The following is a 25,037-nucleotide window of genomic DNA, read 5'->3' as shown; positions in this document are numbered from 1 at the left end:
AGAGCTATGACGCGTATTACGTCACGGCGCGCTGGCGGCAAAAATCACAGAATGGCCAAACTCTCCCTATATACGGCTCTGTTCGCACCAGACTAGCGTAGCCACCCTCTAGCGGTCGCTCGAGTCAAAATCGCCATTGCTTCCTGTCCACCTCGTGATCCCCTCTGACATTTTGGTTTTGCAAGGCTTTATTTCTCGCGCTGCTCTCCGTATAATTTTGCTGTTTGAAAGTAATTTATAGTGAAAATGTGAGCACCATCATTAGAAACGACGCATGGTAATGTGTTCCTGTCCCGGCTGCGGCTCTCGTTGAACTAAAAGCAGCTCTGTCACGGGAACGCGTTTTGTTCGTAAGCACACGGTAAGCTGTTTTAGTCGTCCGTGTGTGTTCGAGTCATCTTGAATTGTTCATTTCGGACCTCATACTGCGCCACAGATTCATTTCATATCTTCTGTTGTTGTACAAATCTGATTAATGGTATTTTGAGAATGGCATTCTTTACAACTTAATCAAGGAACGTACATACGTTGGAAGTAACCGTGGCCACACGTGATGTTTACCTGTGCTGCGTACTCCTTTTGCATTCTGCACACTGTGACTGGTCTTCTAATAGAACAGTAAACATTCGAACACAGAGAAATAAAGCGCAAGCACGCGTTCAACGTAGTACTGCCATCTGAACTGTGACACAACTACAGCTCGCGTCGTCTGCTCTGCTGGCGCCATACTGTCCTGAGGGTCATGTGAGCGGTCACGTGGTAGACAGGAGCATCCCAGAATGCAATGCGACGCTCGTCCCGATAGAAAACTGTCGAAAGGGCCGCTCCTTGTGTTTCCTTCCTCCATGGTGGTGACGTTGCCCACCTGCGTGAGGCCGACAACGGCGAGCCCTTTCACCGCCACCACCACGGAAAAACAACAAAACAAAAATACCTGCAATGGTGATACCACACACATCGCATGAAAGAGGCCACACAAGTTTAGCAACAGAAGTCGTAACAACAATGAACAATTTTATTGTACGCGAGGATATATTATCCCACGCAACAGTGTACGGCGGAGTAGGTATATACAGCTGGTGATAATGTCGATGATCTTGACTGAGATGAGATGGCACCCCAGAATAGCAGGATGCAACCGAGACGAAGGAGTGTCCCCTCGAGGCAAGCCACTGGTGCAATGACTCTATAACGTAAAAAAAAAAAAAAAAAAAAAAAAACATGATCAGGCAGGACATAGTGATTATAAAGGATGTCGTCAAATCCCGTACAAAATATTGATGAATAATTATTTCGTGCAAATAATGATGCAGAAATTTCCGTATTTCGTACGCTAGCGCGAACTTACAAATTGTCATCCCAGAGCAAATTGGCACTTGATTCGTTGAGATAGACCCGTTGAAAGGCCGTTGCACTGATTTCTACCCTTCCATTAGTTTTTTTTTTTTTTTTTCGTACTCGGTTGAGAACAGTCAAGAAAACCCGCTTCTTACGTCCCTTAGTAGGCTGAGAGGAATGCGAAGTGCCCTCCATATACACATTAAAAGTAACATTTAAACAAGCTTCGGCCCTTCTTTGTTCTTTTCCGGTCTATTGTAACCTTCTATCATTGCACTTGATAATGCTGAGACGAAATTTGTCTACCCATTTCGCAGCGGAGCTGTCAAGGACATGGACATCAGCACAAGGTCCCTACCAGTTGGATCCGTGAAAACGCAAGCGACTAATGTTACCGTGCGCTAAACGCCGCGGACTATTTCTGAAGGAAACAGGTGCCCGCGAATTGCGGCCAGAGATTGCCGTTGAGAGCGCGTCTTCGCCACTTCAGTACAAAGGAGCAAGGATAACGTAAAGAAAAATAGCTAGGAGAAAGAAACAGATGAAGAGGACAGATCCATTGAAGAAATCGTTCGAACGCTTTGCAGGTATGTTTCGGTCAGCTCGCTTTACACAAACTTTGCGGAAGACAGCTTGTCTGCGAACCTCAAATAGTATGGCCAGATGACGTTGACAACGTTGATTTCCGCAGGGAGGAGCAGTTGAATGCGTTTCAGTGGCAGCTGGGGATATTGATTCATCAGTGCGTCTCCTTTGTGGCGTTCAATAAAGCATCAGGGCGTATCCTATTCGAAACAACATTGAGCGGACTCGAATTTCAACGTCGCTATTTGTGTGCAGTACTTTATCGATGCGCATGACAGAAGAGTTGTGGTATTGCCAGGACGGTTGGAAGACCACTGGAGCGACCTCGGTGACTGAATTGGCGTTCATAAATTACGCAGTTAGCGAAACTTTATAGTAGAATCATCGTGAATTTCTAAACTGCCAGGGGCTTTGTTGAGAAGCACAGGGGTTAGAAGGAGTTCGGGTCAAACGAGGCTCTTCAGGCCTGAAAGACACAGCCTCGTCAAAGCCTTATATCATTCGCTCAGTTGAACTAATATATTTGCTAAGCTCATTTGAGTCTCAAGACGATGTTTGCTAATAAGGAGTTCATAATCTAAATTAATCGTGGAGACTTCGATAATAGTGACGGTGATACGATGTCTTATGTCGCGGTAGCAAGCCACCGTGGAACACTTTTTGTACATGTGAAGGGCGTTTAACCTGTGAAATAGAATTAAAATGGAAATTTCATTTCAAATAATCCCGGCGGTTCCGTGGACGCGCAAAACAAAGAGGGCTTCGCGCAGTGCGCAGAACCAACAACGCTAACCCTCATGTGCGCAAAGGCGATAGCCGTACGATATACAAAAACTCGATCACTATTATCGCATTTAAAGGTACTGTAAAGCAGTAAAGGTGCAATCTCAGAAAATTTATCGATTCAATAGCCTCAGCACCCAGTATTCTTACGTCACAATTTGCGACTTTTTGTTAGAAAATTAAAATTGAAAATTACGGGCAACACTGTGTCGAAACGGTCACCAACTGCGACTTGCTCGTAAAGTACGGCGGCAAAACTACATTGCATGCGGTCAAAACTGGATCTATACAGGACCTACTATATACCATATGCTAGAGACCTGGACATGCGCAAAGCAGCCCGGGGTTCTAGTTCTGGCTTGGGTATGAGATTTGGCGCTAGTTAGCGCTTTTCGTTATCACGTGATTCGCCGAAACCTCGGCAATATATGGTGGGCCGTAGGCACGTTGACGACGAAGAAGAAGGTTTGTTTGTTGTTTGTTTGTAAGAAAAAAAAAACAAGGAGAAATTGAACTCTTCTCCCCGACTTGTTCTGCTACTCCTAACAAAAATTATCACACAACCCCAGAAGAAGGTAGCGCGTACATAGCAAGCAGCAGGCTGTGTAGCAGACGAAAGACATAGTTATGTAACTGTCATTTCCTCTCTCAAAGAGTGCTAAGTGGCGCTCCTAGAGGCCGCTATAGCGTAACTAACCCCAGAGCGGTATATAAAAGGGAGTCTAGCCATTGGGAGGTGCCCCAAAAGGGGCTCAACCTGTCAGTCACAGTTCCGGGCCTCTGATTGGTTTGTTTTTTACCACGGGGGTTTCTATGACACCTGACTGCCACCCAAAATGGCGACGAAAACAAACACGGTGAAGCGGGGATTTCGTGACAAATATTTTCACAGACTACTCTGATTTTACGCTGCAAATGTACATCCTCATATACGTTTCTGGGAATTTAATTACTGAATTTTAGGGATATTCTTGCCTTTTTTATTCCATCTGTAGATAAGTTAAAACGTCGTACCGACGACATGATGTGTACCAGCAGATGCGTCTGCCGGCAACGGTACAGCGACGGAAGCAGACGACAATTCCCGACGTGCCTTGCGCACCCTAGGTGGCATTTCATCAAATTTGCACGTAAAATCCACTAGTTTTGCAGATCGCGAGAGGTATCAATTTCAATCCCATCCAATCCACTTGCCACCCCAAATGGCGCTGCATATGTTGGATAAGGGGACAAATAGTGAGGATGGGTTGATTGATAGTGCCCTATATTTCAAGACGTCATTGGTCAGAAAGCTGAAAAAGTGGGTGGAGCTTCAGGTATACACATGACCCATTAATGGCCAGACTCCCTTTTAATATACGGCTCTGCGGTACAACGCGGGAAGCAGACGACAATTCCCAACGTGGGTTGCGCAACCTAGGTGGTGTTCATCAAATTTGCACAAAGAATCCACCAGTTTTGCAGATCTCGAGAAGTATCCATTTCAATCCCATCCAATCCACTTGCCGCCCAAAATGGCGCTGCCCATGCTGGATAGCAGGACAAACAGAGCCGTATATTAAAAGGGAGTCTGGCCACTAATGGGTCATGCCTATACCTGAAGCTCCACCAACTTTTCCAGATTTTGACCAATGACGTCTTGAAATATGGGGCTCCATCAATCAACATATCCTCACTATATCCCCCCTATCCAACATGGGCAGCGCCATTTTGGGTGGCAAGTGGATTGGATGGGATTGAAATGGACACCTCTTGCGATATCCAAAACTAGTGGATTTTTGGTGCAATTTAAAGAACACCACCTAGGCGGCACAAGGCACGTCGGCAATTGTCGTCTGCTTCCGTCGTCGTAGCGCTGCCGGCAGAATCACTTGCTGGTACACATCAGGTTGTCGGAACGACTTTTTGAAATAAAACAACATGAATAGTTGGAATCGAAAAAGCAAGAATGTTTGTATCCATAAAGTTGAGCAGTTCAATGCAGTGCCCTTTTTATTATTATATCATTGTTACCGCCGTGTTCACTAGGCCTAGCAGCGACCACAAAGCGTATTATTTTGGTTACATATCGATAGCGGGTCATGAGTTGGAACTGATTTTCGAGAAACTTATATGAATATGTACATCTGCAGCGTAAAATCTGAGCACTTTGTTAAAGTTTTTTGTCGCGAAATTCCCACTTCACCGTGTTCGCTCTCGTCGCCATTTTGGGCGGCAGTTGAGTGTCCTGGCGGTCCCCGTGGTAATAAACAAACCAATGAGAGGCGCGCAACTGTGATTGACAGGTAGAGCCTCTTTTTAGGCTCCCCCCAATGGCCAGACTCTTTTAATACGAGGCTCTGACTAACCCCACACACGGCTCTCACTAACCTACGTCTCGGCTCTCCCATAGGCGATAGCCATCTGTCCGGGTCTCTACTATTGTTGTAGATTGGTCGTGGTCTAAAACGAAATAAGTTCGCTATACGTGACGGCCACGTTGCCACCAGGAGCAGCAAATCAATCGGAAACATAGATCACTGTTGCTAGACGAATTCGGGATTATTTCCTACCAGACGTACCCTCCGAGTCGTTTCACCGCAATTTTACGAGCAAATTAAAAATATGAAGCGTTCTCTCTCACATGTATAACATGTTGTGCTGGGTTTATCAGCAACAAGCCGTTAGTCTACGCTGTCAACATAAGCTGCATGTCTTCTGCTTTACGGCATCCTTTACATGTAAGGTGACACGTAAGGTGAGCCCGCCAATATTTGTGTGGTTAGATGCTGCACGTGCCGCAGGGAAGAACTGACAATAATTTTCGACCGCCAGAGGTCTTTCAACGTCCGCCGGATATCTCTGACACACGGTGCTGGACTCAACGTGGAGGAGTTTCTTTTTCTTTTTTAATTTGCTGTTGTTCCGTGTTAGCTCCGCGAAGCAACTGTAGCTATGAGCGGCGTAGAGAGGTGGACGGATGGAGACAGTGGAGTAGGAAGAAGGGGGGGGGGCGTGTATGGGGGTGAGTATGTGTCCTGGGATGACTTAAAGGAGAACTCTGCCGACATTCGCATGGAAAGTCTGCCTGAAAACTCGGGGAAAACCTCAGACAGCACAGCCGGTTGTAAGAGTCGAACCCACCACCTCCCAGTCTTCAGCACGACCTTGGCTATCGCCAACGAGCGGATGTTTTTTACCCGCCCGGCCATGCCTGGTGGTGGGGGGAAATAGAAACAACAAGAAGTTAGTTTCGTGCGCTATGTGTGTATTATTGAGTTCCTAACGTTAAAAATTGGGCCGGCTGGTGTAGCATACTGAATTAAATTCGCTAACCAGACCAGTGAAGGGATGTAGAAGACCGATTGCCTGAGTGTTTGTCTTTTTTTTTTTTGCTCTCGACTGCGGGTTTTAGCCATTTTACTTCAGTATTGAGTTCCTCCTCATTGTTTGACGTTTGTTGCGTTACCGCTTTTTGTACAGTCTGTAAACGTCATTACCTTCTGTTTACGTACCGGAAACGCCAAACGCTCTATAAAATCATATGTATTCCTGCTTTTCCACTAAACTTTCCACAGTAGCTTCCTCTACTCCTCTATGCTGTTGCCCCCTAGCCATATATCTCACCGTGTGGATCATGCGTTTCAGGTAAGAGAATACCGATATAATACTCCAAGTTTTTCCGAGACCTACGTATGTTCCGCGAACTTCACGTTGGTGGAACGATCTTTCTCATGACATTGCTACAATTAGTGATCATTTGACTTTTAAGCAAGCAATCCACGATTTATTTTGCTCGCCCCAGTTAATCCTCTTCTTACTCAGCGTCTCATCCATAACGTTTGGTGTTTTGCTCTTTTTTGCCTTTGATCTTGTACACATATTCTTGCCTATTGTATCCTATGGGATGTATCACGAGCCTGATTTTCTCTTATGTTGATTTGTCTCTGTTATTCTGCTATGCTCCACTCCATCATGTTGTACCCGCTTTGTGGTCCTTTGAAGTACATACAATAAATAAATAAATAAATAAATATACGGGTGCAAGATGCAGTTATATGCGGGAGCGCGTCAGGTTGGGGTAAGCGCCGTAGTCTTTCTTACTCTGATGGTTGTAGGAGGGGAGCTTATTTCGCGAGCAGGAGAACCCGTCGAGGAATTAACTAATTAAATTTCACACGTAAATCGAATTAAATGACTCGTCATTAAGCTTCCAGTGCTTCAGTCCGAACGCATCCCTTCCCAAAGAGGAGTTCAACAGGTGCCCTGGAGGCTTCGCGCTATAATATTCTAAGGACGAGAAAACGACTCTATGGAACGTGGTGCGTGTAAAAATGTACCACTACACGAGTTATTAACTGTGTTATTAACCTTATGAACTTACTTTCACCAAAAGTAGTGCAGTGAAGTTGAAGATAAGTTACCTGAACTTAGTACCTATAGAACAACCAATCACTTGATGGTGCGTCCGGCTACAACAGCTAACGGACGATACAAAGCAAATGTAGAGGGTATTGGCTTTCACATCCACAACTGAGCTCCTGAGCAAACTGAGCACCGTCCGAATATGAAACGAAGTAGTATAATTGACGTAGGCAACATATCCCTGAGTTTGGGTTTTTCTGGGTGAATCTGCTGCCTGCAAAAATGGTTAAAAATTGGGCTGTTCGGTGCAGCATACTTTAAAAGCGATAAAACCCCCGTCGGTCCCTGCTGCCTGCGTCATGTCTACACCAGCTCGCTTGCAGAATTATTTTATGATCGAAGTGGGACTGTTCATACATAGATAGCGCTTGATTACATCTGTACTTAGGGCATCTGGATACAAACGCCCTCTATGGAGGGTGATAATAACGTGCTGTCTTCTACTATATATCCGCCATTTTGTCTCCAAAGCGCAACTCGAGCTGCGCTGACAAAGCTGCACACAACACTTAACGACTATGTAAATAAATAGCAGAGGAGGTTTGCAAAATTTAGCTGGGCATACTAGCAGAGCATCACTGGGGAAATATTCTATACGCCAATACAAAATACTGCTTAAATTAGAACATGGCCGAGTTTTTGCACAGCTGCGCATTGGGAGTGAACGAAATGCACTCACTCGGCTAAGGTATGCTGCATTTATATCTGTTTTCATCAATGGAACTCACAATTAACGGTCTCTTAGCAGGCCATTTTATCGAACACCATTGATGTACATTACCTTACTGGTAAATCATTCGGGAGATCTCTCCCTACCGTTTCACATGTCGTGGAACATTTCTATCCTCGCATCAATACGTAAAAATGCTCGGATATTCGAAATGTGATTCGAGGCATGCTGGCCATAACTTTGTCGCCGTCAACTCGGGACGGCGTGTGTTCACAACAAATCGCATTACGGAAGCAGCGCATTCCAGTAAATGTTCTTAGAGGCTACATTTATTCGAGCGACCGGTGCAACTAACTTTCTGCGGAGTAGTTGAGTGCAGGACGAAGCGAGTAGAATTCTTACGACTTCGGAAATGGTTGACGGCTACGTAAAGTACTGCGTTTGTTACGGTTTAATTCGTGATACTTAATTCAGTCCCTAAACTGGGCCAGTACACCCTTCCGGTTACACCACAAGTTACTGCCGTTGTCGGAGAGTGTGCCTTCGAAACGATCGCGAGAATATTGCGGAAGACTATGAGTTTCTCTGTACAAACAACATAAATTAGATTCATTGACTCACCGTGAAACACAAACAGGAACACATCTTACGGAGCGCAAAATCGCAGCATCTTCCACATGTCAGCGTCCGTAGCCATGTTCACTTCCATGCCCGTAGTATCCCACCGGTACCATTCCCAAGGGCCCGACGTCCCCGCCGTGGAAGGGCACTGGCTCGCTGCCCCCATGGTTCAGTGGAACTCCGTACGGATTCCGGATGACGTACTTGGGTTCGGCATTGTAGTCCCTGTGACCGTGTCCGTAACCACGGTGTTGGTGCCCATGTTTGTCGCTTGGGTTGAGTGTACTGATGACGAATGCTTGAGGGTAGTCTTCTGCTCCAGCGGGACTGTGCACTAGTGCGCCTCCGTAATGTGTAGCCCACGCTGGGTCCAACGAGATGTACAAGACAAGGAAGACGAGGGTAACCTGGATAGAAATATTACATTAAAGTTCCGAAGCAATTTATGTTCGCACACATTTAGTCACAATATTTGTCTTTCGATGGTGCAGAAGTCGGCCAATAACCTTTGTACTCTTTTGAACTCTAATCTTGAATGAGCAAAGGTGTGGGTGCAATAATAAGAAGAGTACAATTCTTCGCAAGAACTGGTACAAGGTACCTCTGGATGGCTATGTCATTATACTTCAAAAGTGTATGATAAACGCTACTGGCATCATTGTGTCCATCCTATTTGCCTGCTGCTGCTTATGATGGTATGATGTTGGTGCCCGTCTTTACGTCATATCCCTAACAGTTGTCCCTTCTCCTACTCGAAACCTACCAATCCAGTGGCAGTACCTAACTACTATTATGTGGGATACGTAAAGCGATCGCACTCGTTACTGAGCTGCATTTGAATACGTATCAGTTTTGTAACTCTTCTTGTGCTATTATCTCCGAATCTCGCTTGTGCGGCGAAATAGAGCCATATATGTGGCGCATATCTCTGCCATTAAACTTCTTGCCTTGAGGCTTTGTATTCTTGAGAATTTGTACGTATTTGTCCTTTCTGTGTGTTCCAGTCTCAGAACATCAATTGTCTCATTATAAGTTCCTCTCAACGCGCGACGATGGGTGTTGTCGTACTACTTAAGGCATATCAGCGAGTACCCAATATAGGAACGCTATAGTTGCGCTGCGAGTGTCCGTCGAGCGATTGCGCAACAGAAAATAATGAAAAGAAAAAACTAACCCCATAGGGGTGATTTTCGTTAACCTCAGTTTGTATCGCCCGCTTGCGTCATACGTAATACGATAATGTGATTATCACGTGTTCACAAGATAGAGACTATGCTCGTGATTAACTGCAGAGATGCGTCAGGAGGAGAATGCGCTTCAGTACGCCTTGGAGCTATTACACGAGCGAGAGTACGCTATTACAAAATGTGATGGTGCCGCACTGCATCATCGATTGTATTCCTATTCATGATGAAACAGGCCTGAGCATGGGCTACACAAAATACACGAACATACACAACGAAGCAACGTTTTATCATGGATTTCGCCCACCAGCTAGCCTGCGATTACGCTATTCTATCGGTATGCCGATCATGCTCCAGTACATCACTTTCAAGTGAAGATTTGTTCGTTTCAAATGAAGACGAGGGGGGGGGGGGACTGGCACTGCTTGCTGTAGTCGGCTACGTAACGGGGGGAGGGTAACGATGTGACCACGGCCGCGCAGCCAACAGCAACATAGGACCGCATCTGCCCCACTCTCAGTGTTCGTACTACATTCGCTGCTGGCGGAGGTACACCTTCGTGGCTGTAGCTCTTATGTTCTCTCGGTGTATAGTGCCATAGACAATCGCCTTTAGGTGCGTATTCAACGAGCGTAGTTTTAGATCAAACTAGATTTAGAAAACGGTTAACCTGCTTGCACGGCAGGTTAACCGTTCTGCTTGCGAAATGGTCACGAGAATGTCAGGGCGTTTCATCATGCACGCCCTGACGGTCGTCGTCTCTTCTAGCCAAACTCCCGTCTTCCAAGATCTGGCAGTGATTTTATGATGTGGCTCCCATAAGCGCCCCACCAGCGGCCGGGGAGGGAAGCAATATTGGTCTCGTCGAGGATGTGTTAGGTACCGGAAAGGTGTCGCTAGGACTTTTCGGTACAGGACCTTTCGGTACGGACATTTCGGTACACGGACCTTTCGGTACGCGGACCTTTCGGTACACGGACATTTCGGTACAGGGCCACACCCCTGGAAGGTGGTCCTCGGCTTCTTAGTCATAAAACGGTGACTGTTTCTTTTTTTTTTTTTTCGAGTACCTAAAATTGCGAGTACCTAGACTATGCATTAATCATGCAATGCGTTGTTTCAGTATGTCATCCAAGGGAAATACTCGAAACATCCCATGCACGATACATGTCTTTAGATGGTCGCCGCGAAAAGTATAATTTCCGGGCATTGTCTCTGCAGGGAGTGGTAGCCATAAGGCCGAAAAATCGAATCCCCGAACAAACCGAAAGTCAAAATTCAAGGCTAAGGTTAGGTTAAATTTTCTTTATATGGTTAGTTTAAAAAGTGTGTTTACAGCTTACACCCGCTTGGACGGACATTATGTTGAAATCTTGTGCGAAAAAATTGAACAATGTCCTTAGGCCTTCAGATAGGTCGGTGTTTTCATTTTTCGGCCCTTCGTCTGTTGTCCGTTTTAATCTTTTGGCCTTTCGTGTTTTGACCTTTTGATGGGTTTCCCTCTGCAGGACACATAAGGGCTCAAGAATGGTAGTAAATCTGGTGACGGGAGTGTAGATGTTCCCCTAAAATTGGCTGTATCTGCATGCTGCAATGATCGCAAAGTATCCTTTCTGCAGTGCCTTACGGGTGGCAACCAGAAGGGCGTAGGAAAGAATGACCCTGGAGAAAACGTTCCCGGAAAAAAGTGCCCCCGGTATAGCAGGCGGGCATTTTTATCTGGCTTATTTTGTCCTACTCTCTTTCACAGAAGACATCCCAGATGCCCGTTGTTAATGTAGGTCGTCAAAAATGTTATGTTCGTAAAAAAGGAAATGAAGAGGTTGCCGGACTTTTCAGCAAACGTATTTTCGTTGAAAGCCGTTAAAAAAAGAAAAAGAAAGAAAGAAAGGTCATGGTAATTTTAATTTACAGTGAACAGCGCAACGGACAACGAAGTGATGTTTTCGTCCGTGCAAAACCTTGTAATATTACAAGGTTTTGCACGCCATGTTGCAAGACACCCTGTATAAGGAAGGGCATATGCCCTTCCTTATACACGGTGTCTTTTTCTATACAGATTTTTTATTAAAAAATCTATAAGAGTCCCAGATATGCCGTTTGGGTGACAATAGCTGGCAAAGAATATCTGCAGAACCAGAGATGTGAGAAGTGAAAACAGGACGTCTGTAGCTCATACATTTTAAATAAAAAAATCTATATTGAGAACAAGACACGTTGTCATAACCAATAAGCCGAAGACCATATTCCAGCGGTATGGCCGTGTACCGAAAGCTCCGTGTACCGAAACGTCCGTGTACCGAAAGGTCCGTGTACCGAGAGGTCCGTGTACCGAAATGTCCGTATCCCGTGTGGGATGAGATTGCATTATTGATCTGTAGCATTGCTCTGGAATCGTTTCACTCCCATCCTAGGGTTTATCTTATACAGAGTGCTATCCATCTGTAATCCAACCATTTATTATTTCTTCGGTCTAGCTTAGAGGGGATTGCGTCAATTCGTCTCAAGTTATACCGGATAAATGTAAAATGACCATTATTTGCATCGATGTGAACCTGCATTCGAAGTTTTTAGAGCAAAGGGGGTAATGGGGGCCTAGAAAATGGGCACTGCAAATTCCAGTGCGTATGCGGCTCTGACGTCACGGCAGGCGTCTCCGCCAGTGGGGAAGCGCGAGACAGATGTCACGTGCTTATAACTACCAATGGGAATGGCCGGAGCTCTGATGTCAGAGCTTTACGAGTACTGGTGTTGAAGGGGTTATATCCAACACCACCTAGATAGAGAAATTAAGCCTGCTTACTCGACGACGTGACGTAACAACTAAGAGTCAGTCAATCAGGATCGTGTTTTCAGCGGTCGTAGTCATAGAGACGAACCGTCGTCGTCAGCCAGTAGTGATTGAACGTCCCCGCATACCAAAGGAAAAACTTAAACAACGCGCAAAACGGTCCCATATCTTTCTCAGGACTCTCTGGAAAGCGTCTTGGCGCTTTTTTCTGCTGATGCAGGTCAACAGGTTCTAAGTTAGATGAAATCATTTGTGAGTTCTTGAATTCGCAGAACGGCGAATCGCAATAGAAGACGAATTCTGACTTTATATTGTAAGGTGCCAACGAGGAGGACGAGAGGGTGGGGTCACGAGGAAGAAAGAAGAGGACACAGTTTTTGGACTATTGGGTTCCTTCGAGAAGGAACGTTACATATATGTCCACGTAGCGAAGGAGGGAGAGGAGGCAATAGGCAGGTCTTCTGTATCTAGGTAACGTTGGTTATATCGTCAAGTACGACACATAGAAAAATAATTCTCTTTTCCAAAATACTCTTGTGTTCGATACAATGTGTGCATGATGTAATGAACCACATCAATCGAATTGTCAAAACCCTTTGACCAGCGGCATGGCCGATCGGGTTAAGGCGCTCGTTGGTGGTAGCCAAGGTCGTGCTGAAGGCTGGGAGGTGGCAAGTTCGAATCCTACCACCGGCTGTGCTGTCTGAGGTTTTCCCTGGGTTTTCCGAAGACGTTCCAGACGAATGTCGGCACAGTTCCTCCGGAGTCGGACCAGGACGCATACTAACCCCCCATGTGCCCCACTCCTTCCTGCTGTCCTCTCTCCATCTGTCCACATCTGTACGCCGCTCATAGCCACAGTTGCTTTGCGGCACTAACACGGAATAAAAAAAAACTTTGATAGTTTGCTCGTATGCGATGGAAGCAGCATAGTATCGACAAACGGGAGTACGCACCAAAATACAAACATACAGATTCCTTTCGTGATTTGATCGGCTCTTCCCCGGCTTCAAAGTTTCAACAGGAGTTAAACATATTCATAAGATATTGTTGAAACATGAAAATAAATAAATAAAGGAGCATTGAAGGGCCCGTAAAAAAATATCTGAAGAGGAGTAGAAATTAGGACTACAAGCCCTGAGGTACATATTCGCAAAAAAAAAAAAAAAGAAACAAAGGAAGAAAGAGAGCACCAGTGCAGCACACAATCCCGGTGCGCAAGAGAGCTTTCAATATCGCGGCTCCAGTAAAGCTGCTTCACTCGGCTATCAGCCTCTGACGTAACGTCTTCCGCCCAATAGAGATGCGTGCACCTCTTTTTTCTTTTCTTTGTTTTTGCGACTGTAGTCGGCACTGCCCACCCCGCGTTTGACACAGGACGTGTCACTCCCTCGCCGTATAGCGGACGATCCTGGGTAACCAATAAAAGTGTAGAGATGACATTCCTTGACATTGAGCGAAGATAACGACGAATAAGAAGCAACAAGTGTCATCTCCAGGCTGTCACCAGCTCGCTTGCATCCTACTTGTATGGTCAACAATGCAAGTGTTCGATGATTTGACGTCACGACATGCCAGAAGGACATGGAAGAGATCGCTGGCGCTGCGCGCACTCTTGTTAATTAATTATCTCTGGAAATACGCGCTTATCAAAGTAAATATTTTGCGTGGCAGTACCTGAAGCCAGTGTGCTCATATCATGCGGCAAAAAAAATCCCCATTGGCCTCTGGCGATGGAACTCCCCATTCATAATCTTAAAATAAAGTTGTTATTGTTGTTGCCCAATAAATGCATAAAAGAGAACTGCAAGCAGTGCAGAGAGAGGGTGGATCAGGAGCATCTTTCCTAACGTAAGTAGCCTGCTTTTCGTACTTTCATGTGTGTGAAATTCTTCCACTATCTTTTCGAGTGAATTAAGTTTGTCTTTCCCTGGCCGTGCAGCTTTGTACATCAGAGTGCCAATACATACAAACATAGCTTTACTTTTGTAACATTTACCCAAACTTATAAATTTCAACATCAGAAATATTTTACTAACACAGCATTGACTAGAGGTCAAATGCGGCAAGGTAGCATGCCGCTCAGCATCCACCTTATCAATGTTACTTATGTTTGCTTGATCCCACCTGGCATGTTTTTGTTCAACCATCCGAGATAAGGTACCGAAAGAAGCAGTGCAAGTTACTAAGAAAATAATTGCATTTCAGATACATGTACACACATATAGGAGCACCTTGTATTTTCCTCAAGATAATACAAGCACTCAGATATTTTCACTCTGGGAATATGGCAAGCAGATGCTGCACCATCCCCTTAACAGCTCCACTCGGGAAGGCTCTGGGGATGCATGCACCTGCAGCTGGAGATCCTATAGCTTTTTCCGACACATTTGAAGGTGCATTATGCGTGTGCTACATAAAGCTAAAGAGGGCACTACTTCTGTTGTTTCTGTAACATTGTTAATGAAAATTTGTCGCCCTCACAGGCTCCCACAACAACATACGAAACGATATTCGAAATGGGTTCAGCGACTTGAGGAAGTGAATGCGAAATCCTACACTGACTGCAAACACGACCTCATGTGCTCCACTCATTTTCAGCAATGCTTCTTTTATGGTGGACACAGTCGAGCTGTACTGAAGCCTGGTGCATGCCCCAGCGTTCCGGCGCCGGTCAACAAAGTATCCATGTTCAGGTGATGGAGCTTACACTGTTTCATTCCTTTTAGTGCCAGTGTGCCTCTGTACTTCTCTGTGAATTTTCTCAATTTTATCCTGCTTGTGCTTGTGTGCAGGTCATGCAAGAGTATACCAACAGCAAAGTGTGTCTCAGATGCAAACCTCTTCAAGCATTTGCCATGAAGCCATGACACAGGAACGGCTTCACTTGGGCCATTCAGTTGAAAGTCTGCTTGCAGCGTATTTTTTGCTTGAGCACGGGTTTTCAAATCCTTTAAAAAGTAAAGTACCAATTAAAAGTACATGGTTGCTGCATAAATGTAATTTTTAAAAGCCAGAAAAGCCAAAAATGGTGGCCAGATAGTTTCTGTGAGGCATATTCATCTAGCACATGTTACATGACTAAAATTCATGTACTAACCACAAAACTATGGCTTAAATCTTTGTGCAATTATACCAAAAGCAAGGAAGAATCTCCAGCAAAGTGCGTGGGCACTACGACTGTCTACATCAAGCAGCTATGTGCTACAACATGTTCTACATCCTGGCTGCTCAGTCGATCATATCTTTTATATGGGGAGTACCGACACTGACAGCGCAGCGTGGCGTGGTGAATGCTCCTGTGTAATACAGTCACAGCTTGTTACAAAGAAACTCAATGCAATTGTATTTTCACTGAAACAAAACAGAATCATCTCTTGATTGATGAAATTCACAAATTCCTTTATTTTATTAACAGTGCCCTCTCAAACAACACCCATTTCCTTATTTATTGCAAAATTATAAGCCTCGCTTTATGAATCTCAGTTATAATATTTTGCAGGAATATTGACCATTCATAAATTATCTGTTAATTGTTTTCAATACAATAAAGTAGACCACTCATGATCACCATCCATTCTTTTAATATAGAGGTGTACCTGTGTCGAACAGCCTGTGTACCTACAATATTATATTTACGGTCTGACTTTTTCAATTTAAACTCATCTCCTACTGATTGTTACCCCGAATCAGTTGAGCCCCAATTTTGGTTGAACATCATCTCCGTCTGAACTCCAATCATGTATCATGTCTACTAATTAGTGGCAATATGAATGCGTATGTATGATGTAAAATTATTTTAGTGCAAAAATAAACTATGCAAGACACGTTTGATATCACAACATTCAGCATTTGTGACCATTAATTGTGACAACTGTATATTTGACTTCCTTTACCTGAGGTCCAGTTGCACAGAGAAAAGAGAAAAATTACGAAGCTTAAAACACCCAAATGCATCAGCAGCACCTGATGCCATCCTGATTTACAGATGGGAAACTGAAAGACAGTACCTCCACATTTTTCTTCCCTTTTCTAGGGAGCATTCTTAAAAAAAGAGACAGACGCAAGTAGAGTTTGCTCAGACGTAGCGCTGTAGAACAGCATCCCATCCACAACTACGTTTTTACATGCTCCTTGGCAGCAGCAGCTACATGTCTGTTGGCTACCCCGTGAAACAGCTTAATTTTACTGTACTGTTCTCTAATGAAATCGTGACTCGCATTAATAAACAGATTTTCTTTGTTGCAACAAAGTTGTGTGTTGCTCTCTCATTCACCTACACGTTTCCCTCTACTTCGTGCATTCGTATAGCTATTCTGCCTGAATCACGGCAGATTGCGATATCGCACATCGATCTACAGAACTGTGTGCCAAGTGCCGTCAACATGCGCAGTTCATTCGATGCAAACACCTTGATGCATCTGCATCGCCGGAAACTTGCACATTGTTTTTCTTCACTCTCTACGACCCAAGCAGCAAAATGTACTGAAAGTCGAGTGCAATAGGGGTGGACGGGTAGGCGGAAGGCCTTGAACAGACTCCTGAAACTAAAGAACATTGATAATACACATACCGTCCACCCCTATTGCACTCGACTTTCAGTACATTGTGCTGCTTGGGGACATCTGTTAATAGTTCAATTGCATGGTGCAACTAGCACGGTGATCCATATGCTGCGTACTTCACTTCGCTAAACTTGAAACGAATTCACAAAAACGAACGCAGGTCATCGTTCATGGTAGAAGTGGTAAATGGGACGCAAATGTAAAGGCCACAGCACCGACAACACTACTCCAACAAACGCGAAGACGTAAACAAGGCTTGAAGCCCGGAAGCAACAAATCACCAATTTCACAAAACTGTGCAGCATATTGTAGATCAAGAACTTCGAAAAATACGTTTCCTCAATTCACAAACCGACAATTTCGCATTATCTTCGCCTTCGCAGTGCTTCTTGTTGACATTAGGAGCATTTAGGCTTGGACAAGCTGGCAGTTGGATGGCTTGGATTGAGTCTGTAATCCACTTGGGTCCAAACAATCATCCAACTTTAGGCACAGTGTGCCCAGACATTTTATACTTTGCGCCACTTATGGGGAGAGATATTACTGTGCTAATAACTGTGGGACGTCTGATGGCTGCCGCCGCCGTTTGACACGCTGAATAGGGAGAAATGCATGGGAAGATGGCGACTTACTCCCACCTGGCGTGACGAGAAGGTGTGGAGAGGACGCTTACGCGTCACAGAAGGGTCGCGCGAGATGACGATGAGATCTCCCGGTTGCTCCTCCCCGTTGCTGTGGGTCCGCTGCCGACGGTCGCGACAAAATACGAATTACTTTGGAAATACGCCGATTTCGAATGAGAGGTCCGGCGCAAGGGTTGTTTGGAGTCAAATGCTCCTCTCGGACATGTTTATTTCAACGATGTCAGAGAGGGAACTTTCCCTTCCAATACCTTTTAGCCGTGTAACACGTCGGTCGTGCACGAAAAAGATGAAAAAGCCAAGAACAGTGAAATAAATGTTCTTGCAATCAAACGTTGTGCACGCACAGCACTCTACGCATTCGGCTCGGCTATACCGGCTGTGCAGTTATGCTTCGAAGTTTGGAAATACTGAACTACACCGAACACGTAGCAACAAAGGTTAGTTACGGCGCCTGCATATATAGTGCTGTGCAATATAAGCACCAGGATGGACACATACCGATTCCGGAAGAATGCTACACAAAAATAGTGGTGTTACCTTCGGTGCCACCGCGTATTTTGTTTTTCCATTCTTTTTTGACGTGAAACCGTTCGATTTGGTAGCCAGGTCCAAATTTTCCATGCAACGAAATTATGCCGAATTTCATGACGCGATAACTCGTTGAGTAATAAACCGATAGCAACCAACCGGCTAAATCCAGATGGCATACACGTGTAAGATTCTAACTACTGAGGTCATTGGGGCGGTTGACGCAATCTCTGGGTGTGGCGGGTGCGTGCGAGAGAGACGGAAATATAGGGGTACGCGTACCTTGCGGCCAGTGTGTCTCGCGAACTCGTGAGGCTAGGACGTCGATTAAGGTATCGTTGGGAAGCGCTTGAGAGATACTACCTGGTCCTTAAGCGATATCGGCTTCATCTACAATAACCAATATTTTATAAATTTGCAAAGTTGAAATATCAAAATTTTGCCAGAATGTCGGCATATATGAAGCTAAAATATGATCAGAATGGAAGGAAACGGCAGTTACCCAAGGCCCCAAAAGGAACCCGAAAAGCCCACAAGGTCAAGCTCCGAGCGATCGAGAGAGCAACGGGAGCGCGGAAGAAGATTAACAGCGGAGGCAAATTCGAGCACGGCGAGCCCTTACCCTCTATAGGCGACCTGCACCCCTACGTCATCGATCACGTTTCACCGCCGCGCAAAGCGTGCTGGTGGGCACGTATCAACCTTATCAGCCGTTTCAGCGGACGCGTTTTTCCCGCTTCTTGCCCACCACAACAAAATATAATCTCGAACCAGTCTTCTCATGACGTCACATGTTCCTAAACAGAGGGTCGTCTATACCAGAGGGGCACCTCCGACTTGTGCGACTTGTTCCACCAATTCGCGACTTGTTCCATGCCCCATGTCAAATCACATGCGTAGAACTAAGTAAAGTAATGATACAGTTAGATTTTTGACTTCCTGCGACAATTTACCTACACGCATGCACAGTGCCATAAAACGGGCAACTCCCCACGTTCTCAAGCAGACCAAAAGACAGAATACTATCATTTTCAATGTCGCTTGTCTCCGAGAGTGCTTTTATACGTTCTGTTTTCACTGCAAGGAACACCCTGTGGACTATCGCCTGCAATCGCGTCTTTAGACTTTTTCCGCATCAGTTGGATAACTCGCTCACCATTCGCAAAGGTTACACACGGGCGTTATTTTCGCATTCACCCGAGGCAATTAATCGCGGAAGAAGAGAAAATAGTTCAGCAGCGCCTCTTTTAACCGGGACCGTCCTTCTTGTTCCCCTGCGGCGTTCCCATGTTTCAGCACTCTTCCTTCGCTGTGTTGTAAACACGGACACTCAGGAAGGAAAATGACGCAAAGGCTGTAACGGTCGGTTCATCCATGCAGCTAACTTTGTCTCGGCGCGACCGAGACAGCGACGGTATGCTAGCGGGCAACTGTGAGTACGCGACAAGCGAAGATAACGTGGAAGAGTGGACTTTGAGGGCACGACATCTTCCTGGAGGTAGGGACCGATTAATGAGGCGTGCACGACACTGTCCAATGTAATATGCTCGTACATTTACTTCTTCCGGCTAGTAAAAAGCGTAGGACATTGCATCGTCATAACAAATGTAGAAGATTGGTTGATGCCCGTATCTTCATGTTAGTTGTGAGAATGCGCCTTCCATGCTGGCATAAGAAACAGGGCACGCTTAGGCAACGAGGGCTTCGCCTGGTGGCTTCATATACGCAATATTTTCTAAACAAATAGTGGATCTCCTGCATTACTGTGATCCAAGCTTTGATGTGCCCGAGAAAGAAAGTTTCCGTTTTCTTTCGTTTCTTTTTGTGCCTACATGTGTTTTGTAGCTGGAGTGTGTACACATACATATGTAGTGTCATAAACTCACGTACTACGCTGCAGCGCCAGTGCTGAGCTCACAACTCAAACGGCGCCATGCATACCAACACTGAGCAGCTGTTTCGGCCTTATATTGGAACATCATCAGCAGGGAAATACCGTTTGAGGGTGTTGGCGTCATGAAGCCACGTCAAACGCGATATCCACCCTCCAAGTTGAAATCTTCGCTCTGCCCGCGAACAATATACATGGTTTGTACATGTACGTGAATTGCAAATATATTGCACTATTGCGTGTAAGAAACATGAGACTGAAAAGAATTTTAGTCCTTTTTGTCTTTACTGCACAATGTAAAGAAAAAAATCAGGCAAGCAGTTAATAAACCTATTAGACAAACCGTGAAAAAAACGTGAGTAAAAGTACTATAAATTTTAACTGCTCAATTCAAAATTTGTACTTGATTTGTACAAGTGCTAAAAATACCACCAGCTAAAACATCATTACACCCCTTTGTGAACGAGTGCTTGAAGGCTGGTGCTGTAAAAAGAAAGCCGGTAGATAGTTATAAAACATGTTGTTGTGCAGTTTTAGTCATGCCGTACTTACGTATGATTTCGATGCTCTATTGGAGTAGACGAAAAGGGAAGTTGTTAGTCCCAACGGGGTCAGAACTGGCTACTCTAATACGCTCGATGCTCTAACAATTTGTGGACATCAAATATTGACAGCTACATAAAACACCATTCGCATGATACAAATACTAAGAAAATCAAATATCAAAGACAAGAATCCTGAGGAAAATGTGATTGGCGGTTAATTAGTGCATGCTCGTGAGCACACGGCAGTGCACAAAACTGTAATAGGCCAGTGGTGACTGAAATTCTTTCAGCGTTTTTAAGTTTAGCACGGTTATTGTGAATTTAATTTAACATTAAAAAAAACATTCACAAAACAAACGACATTCTGTGTTCGTTAAGCCGATTAGGGATGAGTGCGCAAGAAAAAAAAAAACAGAAAAATATTATGGGACACTTCTTACACTTAGCTCACACGCTTGTTGGTCACCGCGAAAAGCAATACCCGTACCACAAAAATGACATTATCGTCTCATGCCTCGATGATCTCGATTATCTCGAAAGCATTTTTTACGAAGCTTGTGCCACAAGGAGGGAATCACTAAAATGCAAGCGAGCTGGTGATTAGAACCCATAAAGTTAAAACCCCGAGACTAGGGAAGTATGAACAGACACACAGGGATACACGGACACATAGACGAACCGTGTGTGTCTGTTTCGTACTTCCCTAGTCTCGGGGTTTTTAGTATTATGAGAGTGTCACACGTCCTTTTGTAATGACTTTAAATGAAGGGTGATCACCTGACCCACTCACTAAAGTAAACTTTGCGTGTGATACAACTTTTAAAAAATTAAGCGCAGTTAAAACGTCGAAGATCAAGTTAATATCTTGAAATGCAATAATATTGGCTTGATTTCCATGCGGATTAGTTTGAATATGTTTCAATAACATGAACAATTGTCGTTTTTGCTAACTCAGGAAACATCTGCTTGTGGTGTAGTCGTGCATCTTTTCATATTGTCGGTGAAGGTTCCTAACGACTGGAATGTTTCTTTCGTGAACAGATACTTGTTTAAGCAAAATTTAAACACCTATGTAGTGTTAAACAGTAGAAAGTAGTTTTGTTACTCCACGAAAACAGTGGGTGCAAGATTAGGCATCCCATGGGCGAATGAGTTGTGACTTTTGAGGAACTCATTTGAGAGAAAAATGACATTAAGGCAAATGCTATTCAAACTATCCTGGTGTCAAACTAACTAGAGACTGACATTGAAACTTAACGCATTAAGCACTTACGGTCATTTTTCGTGTCTCTGTGGCATGGGTATAGCGCAATCATTAGGAAGGAATTATACGATGTCTCGGTTTATTTCGGGCGTGCCAGCAGTGAGGTTATATACTCGTACTTCTCTTTTGAACTAGTCATTTGCGGTGCCGGAACAGGTGCCTTATACCTATATTTCGCTTTCTTTTCTGTCAGTAATGAAATGTTTCTCAATGCAGCAGTACCACTGCAATAAGAATATCCGAATCTGAACAAAATCAGGACGTTTTCATGTAAGCGCCAGCCAAATTTTTGTATGTATCATGTATGATACATTATGCAGCTGAAGGTAAAAATGGTTACCCACAATGACTAGGGGATGTTGCATAACCGGTATCTATTTTATACATTTAAGTAAGCAGAAGCAATGTAACACAGTGAAAATCATACCAACTGAAAAATCTGATAGCAATTTCTCTCTCTGGTGAATCAAAGTTGTTAGGTTGTGGCTCAGGCACGTCCAAAACAAAAATACGGTGTAAAATCTGCATTTCTCATTTCGGGAACGGTCCGCAAACTTCAGCTATCAAAAGAAAACAATACGAAAACAGCAATACTCACAGTAACATGTCGCACACTTATGTTTGCTTATATTCTCTGTCATCGTCCGAAGGATCGACCGTAAATAAAACAAGAAAAATAAAAAAAGGAAACATGCAGCCATGGCGGGTGATCTCGGACAATACCAGTTCGGCTTCACTGCTAATTCGCATGAAAAACACTACACAAAACGTAAAAAAAGAAAAAAAAACACTGAAGGGGGAATTCCATTAAAGAGCCACTCCCGTAAATGCATAGTGTATCATCAGTGATATAACTTCACTGATATACAGGGTCTTAAGCCTGATTCACACTGCTGCGTTTACGGTTGCGCTTGCGTGTCACGCCCGCTGACAGCGAATCATCGCAACGGGACATCCTTCAGGATGGAACGAAGGTACACGTAAGACGCCGTACGCAGCCGTAAACGCTGTAATGTGAACCAGCCTTTACCCTATAAAAGTGAATTGTGCGCGAGCATATCCCCTGAATTTTAAGTGATGTATGTACTCAGCTTTTAGTGGTCTTTCGTCTCGTACATGCGTGTAACTGCTGTAGGACTTGGTCAAAGTAAGCAAACAGGTTGTACTTTTAAAAAACATTGCTCGTTTGTTTGTAGAAAATACCAGATTTCTAAAGATGTCATCTGTATTTTGATAGAACACTTCGTACTTGAAACATTTGAAAACTCTATAGTTAAGGAAACCGCTGTACTCAAATGTTCTTGGAGAATGGCGCGAAGTACATGTGGAAATATACCTCATGCAAAAACACAGTGTGGCCGCGTCGGTGCACACGAAGAACCAAAAATACTTTTTGAAAACATGTGACAAAAACCTGTATGATAGGTATCCAGATATAATACGAGAATAGAAACCAACGAGGTCAATCGACCTCCTTGCATGATGAATGTATTTTATTTCCACAAAAAGTAGCCGTTAAAAAGACTCAAAGTGAACTCCGTGATTTTCTTCTTTTTTTGTTTTATCATTTAAACTCAACTCAACTCAGAGTCGCCGCAGCGACTATACGTGATCTGGAGTTTGAAATCGGCCAAGAAATGCTCTTGCGAGCCTTGCGACAAAATCGGGCAATATCTTGTATGTCCCGATTTCGCGCATGAACAACATCAATAATCCAACGCAGCAGCTTGAAACAGCATACAGTTGTACACACGCGCAAACAGAAAAAAAAAGAAGAAATCAAGACTTTACAAACCCTCTTTACACATCGGTTGACAGTGCTGAGAGAGCCCACGAACTCAATAACGTGACCTCTTTACAACGATCCAGAGAATATGATATGTATTTACTTGTTGTCCTGTCCTCGCAGAAGTCCACTAAAGCACGACAGCTCTTGACACAATGAAAACCACTCACCTGTGCGTAAAGCATTCCTGTAGACGATGTGAACACGCGCTGCCACTGAGTTACGATACAAGCGCAGAGTATTAACCACTCCCTTTCGCTTTCTGTATATTTATACACACCGGGGAGGGCTATCACGAAAAAAGAGAGTAAGTGAGAAATCAGGAAGCAAAACAGACCGGTCAGGCAAAAGAAGAAGAAAAGAAAGAAACGGGGAGAAAGTCCAGCACCATCGGCGAATCGCAACAAGTTGATAATATAGCTTTCCTGCAGCGCGTTCGGCCCAAAGAGGTGCTTTCTGGGTCTTGCTGCTTCCAGATTTAGCAGACGGCGGCTGCACAGACGAACCGCACTTTCTCTGCGTTTACGAGGATGGTCGACGCGCCATGGAAGAATGTGGTTTTGCTGCCTTCCATTGGAGCAAAGAAGAAATGCATGTTCGGTTTCCATTCACACGCAAGTAGAAATATCGCGCCAAGTTAGCTGTGTCATTCCCTGTCTTTGTTTTTTTCTCTCCTTTTCTTTCTGGTGGATACTTTCGGCGGAAACAGTGTAGAGTGCTGGAGCGTCAGGACACTAGTCAAGGGCACGTATTAGTGCATACGATGGCCCAAGGACAGGCTATATAAAGCTGTACTTACGAAAAAGAATAACATGTTCAGGGCTTTTTTCCTACTGCTTCGTGAGGTCGTGCACCACGTTAACGTTGAAGAGAATGCAAGAATGCCGGACTAATTAAACACACACACACACACACACACACACACACACACACACACTAGCGTTTCAGGGCACCACGCATATTATTGCTTTTCTTCACAATTTCTGTTGCTGCATTTTTATTAATTTACTTATCTATTCTTTTTGTTATCGACAATTTAGTCTTCCCGTCTGTCTACGTTAGCAAGTTGCGCTGGCCACCCGTCACTCCATCTACACCAAAGAAACAAACCTGTTGTGCAGTCCTCGAATCAGCGACTTCATTATCACCTACAAGCACCGTTTTTTAGGAACACCTTAAAAAATTTGAGCATTCCTCCATATTGCGACGTTGACACTTATTCCATATTAGTGCGATCGCAAAGTAGCGAAATATATCTTCAGAACATTGTCGAAATGAGCACGATTTGAAGAAGCTATAGGGAGGGGAGATTAATGCCCGTCCTGGGCACACTCCAAGGTACCCTGCATACTCCCTGTGAAACGTCTGTGGAACACCCATTAACAAACGCAAACAGCACATCAGGCGGTGGTATTTTATCTTCGGCTACCTACATTCG

The 25,037-nt window shown here is 44.4% G+C and overlaps 1 protein-coding gene across 1 annotated transcript; it reads right to left on the bottom strand.

Annotated features, from left to right (window-relative positions):
• Positions 1-994: 994 nt before the first annotated feature.
• LOC135399123 (uncharacterized) lies at positions 995-24,020 on the bottom strand. The gene is made up of 3 exons (XM_064630842.1): positions 23,770-24,020; positions 8,402-8,808; positions 995-1,186 (listed from the first exon to the last, which is right to left on the bottom strand). Exons 1-2 carry the CDS (start codon positions 23,782-23,784, stop codon positions 8,461-8,463), a joined length of 363 nt encoding a protein of 120 aa, XP_064486912.1. The 5' UTR covers positions 23,785-24,020; the 3' UTR covers positions 995-1,186; positions 8,402-8,460.
• Between the last annotated feature and the right edge of the window lie 1,017 nt (positions 24,021-25,037).

The sequence above is a fragment of the Ornithodoros turicata genome, chromosome 1 (genome assembly GCF_037126465.1).
Source record: "Ornithodoros turicata isolate Travis chromosome 1, ASM3712646v1, whole genome shotgun sequence".
Classification (NCBI taxonomy): domain Eukaryota; kingdom Metazoa; phylum Arthropoda; class Arachnida; order Ixodida; family Argasidae; genus Ornithodoros; species Ornithodoros turicata.
Note: the sequence above shows the minus strand (reverse complement) of the source record. Positions and strands in the feature narration are given on the sequence as shown.